Here is a 3,820-nt window from a genome sequence, read left to right as displayed (position 1 = left end):
CGTCGAGGAGGTCGCCGAGGAGACCGCCGAGGAGGTCGCCGAGGAGGTCGCTGAGGAGACCGTCGAGGAGGTCGCTGAGGAGACCGTCGAGGAGGCCGCTGAGCCTGCCGTTGAGGAGGCTGCTGAGGTTGTCGCCGAGGCCACCGTCGAGGAGGCCGCTGCTGAGGACGATGTTGCTCCTACCTCTGAGCCCGTCAAGCTGGGCGGTAAGTTCCGCGCCCTGTACGACTACGAGGCCCAGGATGAGTTCGAGACTAGCATCATGGAGGGCGATATCGTTTCCGATGCCGAGCAGCTTGCCGACGGCTGGATGCGCGCCACCGTCGAGCGTACCATGATCCGCGGTCTGATCCCCTCCAACTATGTCGAGCAGCAGTAAGATCGACTCTTCATCTTGCTTTTTTTTTCTCCCACCCGCTCCTTCGGGAGCCTCCCGGCCTTCCTCACCTTCGACCCGGCGGTGCAGCGGCCCTCCCTCTCCCCCTCCCTGTATGCTTTCTTGTACGGTGTTGAATGAGGGATCTCTGACTCAAAAATGAACAAACACACATGCAAAAGGACATCATATCGCCCTTTCGCTCGTGCGGCGCGGCAGGGGCGACAGGAGAGCAGGGGCACCGCCCTCGGGGCCGGCCGGGGGCGGCCCACCATCAAAGGAGCAAATCGGCGGTGCGGGGGTCACCACAACAGCCGTGTGTGGGCGCAGGGGTTTTATTTTCCTTTTCCCGGCTACAAGAGGTGTCCAGACGCAGTAGCGCGGAGACGGGGCAAGGAAGAAAGCCCCCCCCCCCTTTGCCCTTCCTTCCCAGGTCCCCTCGTTTGATAGGGGGGAGCCAGACCCCGCAGGCTCATTGGCCAGGCAGTTGGCGATGGAGGGGCGAGGCCGCGCCGAGAAAGGCAGATAATACGGGCATTTAAAAAATGGGCGAAGAGAAATAATGCGCGGTCTGAGATCAGCCCGGCGTGATCCTCGAAAGTCACGGGCGATTTTCACTATCATCTCCGACTGCCGGGTGGAAATCCAGATAAGCCGTCGAACTTTCCCAGAGAACTGTCCGGCCCCGATACGCCTTTTTCGCGTGGAGCGCGCCCGGGGGGGGGGGGGGGGGGGGCGGGGGGGGCCCTCCGGGGGGGGGGGGGGGGGGCACCCCCCCCGGGGGGCCCCCTCCTCCCGGGGCGGCGTTTGGGGTGTTTTTTCTTCATTGCCCAGGCGCCCCCCCCCCAGAGCGGGGGGTTTTTTCGCCCCCGGTGGGGGGCTGGGGGCTTTTTTTTTTGTGCTCCCCCCCCCCCCGCCCCCCCCCCCCCCCCCCCGCCGCAGTCTGCCGGATGGCGTCCAATTCTCCGCGGTGCCCCAGACCAGGGTAGAAGCGCGTGAACACGCACGCCATGAGGTCGCGCGGTCACTGCCGGCGGGTCTGGCGGGCAGTGCTTTATTATTTTTGTTGACCGAAATCCCGCGGCCCGGCAAGCTGGGGGTGGCATTTCCAGGCGGGCCGCGCCGGAGAAAAGGCCCGCGGGGAATGGCGACACGATAACTTGCCCTGTGGGACAGAGGACGAGCCCAGCCGGGGTCCTGCCCTCATTCCCGGCCCCATGGGCGGAGGAGGAGCCCCCCCCCCCCCCCCTGTCCCTGCGCTGCTTATGCGAGAAGCATCATGCCCCGGAGTCGAGGTGTCAGTCCGGGGGCCGGTGGGTGCAATGTTGTGATTGGTTTAGTCTCACCCAGGGCGCAAGACCCAGCGCGGGCCTGCGCTCTCCCGCTCACCTTCTTCTCCCTGTCCCGCGCTCTCTCCCAAGCCGCCCCACGGTGCCCCGCACCTCGCGCCCGCCCGTCGCCGCACGGGGGCATAGAAAAGCTTCCGCCCGGTCGGTCCGGGATCCTCAGTCGGTGGCCCCCCCCCCTCCCTCCTTCCCTCCTCCCCTCTCACTGGTGAGACCCGCTTCGTTGTCCCCCCGCCTTTGCAGATCTCTCCCCCTCCCCTTCCTCAAGGACCTCGTACTATGCTGGTCCCGCTTGGCCTGTTGGCCCTCTCGGCTCTCGGCCTGGTTGCCGGCTCGCCGATCCCCAGCAGCGAGTTCGGTGCCGCGCCGATCGAGCTTCACCGTGGCAAGCAAATCGTCCGCTGTCCGCTGGAGCAGCTCCACCCCCTGAACAACGCTTTTGTGACTCATGGCCAGGAGCCGGAGTTCTGGGGTCAGACCACCGAGCATGTTGAAGTTGTTTCCTCTGGTCTGCTGACCACGACTCTGGTGCGAGGCTCCCCTCGGCCCCCGGCTGCCGGGGATTGCACGGCCCACGGTCGGTTTTTTTTTCTTATGTCGCGCCCCGTGCCGACTGTCTCTCTCGCCCGATGCTGACATCGCGATTTGCGCCTCCCCCTCCCCCGCCAGTCCTCCCTCCCCGGGTGCTTTGTCCATGTGGAGGATGTGGCCGATCTCCTGTGGGAGACCGAGTCCCCCCCGCGCTGGCGCTCCCGCCGCAGCCACCCCGGCCACTTTGTGGCCAACCCCCAGCTGTCGGACCACCACGACACGTACCATCCCCTGCCGGAGATCCTGGACTTCTACATGGGCCTGGTCAACCACACCGAGTCCATCCCCTCGCACCAGGTCGAGGCCACTTGGATCCCGAGCATCGGCCAGTCGCACGAGGGCCGCGACCTGCCGGTCATCCGCCTGCGCCCGCGCTTCGGCCCCCAGCCCAAGCGCACCTTCTTCATCAGTGCCGGTATCCATGCCCGCGAGTGGGTTTCCCCGGCCACCGCCCAGTACGTGGCTGCCCAGATTGTGGACGCCTATGGATCGGTACGTTGGGGTGTCTTTCTGCCTAGCTCTTTTTGACGCGGGCCTGTGAGGGTGCCTGCCGGAGGGGACCTCTTCTGACATGTGTGTGTGCGCGCGCGCGCCTGCCCGCCCGCCCGCAGGATGCCAACACCACCGTTTTCCTGAATGAGTTTGAGGTTGTCATTGCCCCGATGCTCAACCCCGATGGCTATGTTTTCAGCTGGGAGCAGTGCGTCATCCCTTACCGGGCCGCCCTTCGTGCCTCTCTTTCTTTTTTTTTCTTTCTTTCTTTCTTGTTTTGTCTGTCTCCCTCCCTCCCCCTCTTCATACATCTGCTGACCCCTGGCCTTTGTGCCTCTTCGGCCCCTCCTTGCGGACACCTTGCACTCAGTGACCGCCTGTGGCGCAAGAACCGCCGCCCGGCCGACAAGTCGACCGATGCCCAGGCTGCCGATGCCACCCCCTGCGTTGGTGTCGATCTGAACCGCAACTTCGACAACCACTGGGGCGGTGTCGGTGCCTCCCCCCGGCCGTGTGCCACGGATTACCGCGGTCCGTCGGCCGCTTCCGAGCCCGAGACCCAGGCCGTCCAGAAGTTCGTCCTCGAGCAGCTGTCCAACCGCAGTGTCGGCCTGGACATCCATGCCTATGGCCAGCTGATCCTCCGGTCCTTCGGCTACACGGTGACTCCGGCCCCGAACGAGGCGGTCCTGGCCTCGGTTGGCGATGGCATCGCCGCCGCCATCCTGGCCGTCCACGGGTCGGTGTACACCAGCATGCCGGCCTCCGGCCTGTACCCCACCACTGGCAGCACTGACGACTGGTACACCGAGCAGGGTGGCATGTGGGGCTGGACTTTCGAGCTCCGTGACACCGGCCGCTATGGCTTCCGCCTGCCGCCGGAGCAGATCCGCCCCACCGCCGAGGAGGCCTGGGCCGGCATCCTGTATCTGGGTCAGCGCGCCGCTGCCGAGGGGCCGATCTCCAACTAGAAGCCTGGCTTTCCTCATGGTCTCCCGCCATGTCCCCCCCCCCC

The 3,820-nt window shown here is 65.8% G+C and overlaps 2 protein-coding genes across 2 annotated transcripts; both read left to right on the top strand.

The window, feature by feature from the left end:
• The first annotated feature begins 7 nt into the window (after positions 1 to 7).
• Positions 8 to 379, top strand: H696_04567 (hypothetical protein). Its single transcript, XM_009498449.1, has one exon. The coding sequence runs from the start codon at positions 171 to 173 to the stop codon at positions 336 to 338; it is 168 nt and encodes a 55-aa protein (XP_009496724.1). The 5' UTR covers positions 8 to 170; the 3' UTR covers positions 339 to 379.
• A 1,515-nt stretch (positions 380 to 1,894) lies between these two features.
• H696_04566 (hypothetical protein) lies at positions 1,895 to 3,820 on the top strand. The gene is made up of 4 exons (XM_009498448.1): positions 1,895 to 2,250; positions 2,392 to 2,805; positions 2,925 to 3,013; positions 3,176 to 3,820. Exons 1-4 carry the CDS (start codon positions 2,002 to 2,004, stop codon positions 3,774 to 3,776), a joined length of 1,353 nt encoding a protein of 450 aa, XP_009496723.1. The 5' UTR covers positions 1,895 to 2,001; the 3' UTR covers positions 3,777 to 3,820.

This window comes from Fonticula alba (genome assembly GCF_000388065.1).
Source record: "Fonticula alba strain ATCC 38817 unplaced genomic scaffold supercont2.7, whole genome shotgun sequence".
Classification (NCBI taxonomy): Eukaryota; order Rotosphaerida; family Fonticulaceae; genus Fonticula; species Fonticula alba.
The sequence above is the reverse complement of the archived record's forward strand: the minus strand, read 5'-3'. Positions and strand labels throughout refer to the sequence as shown.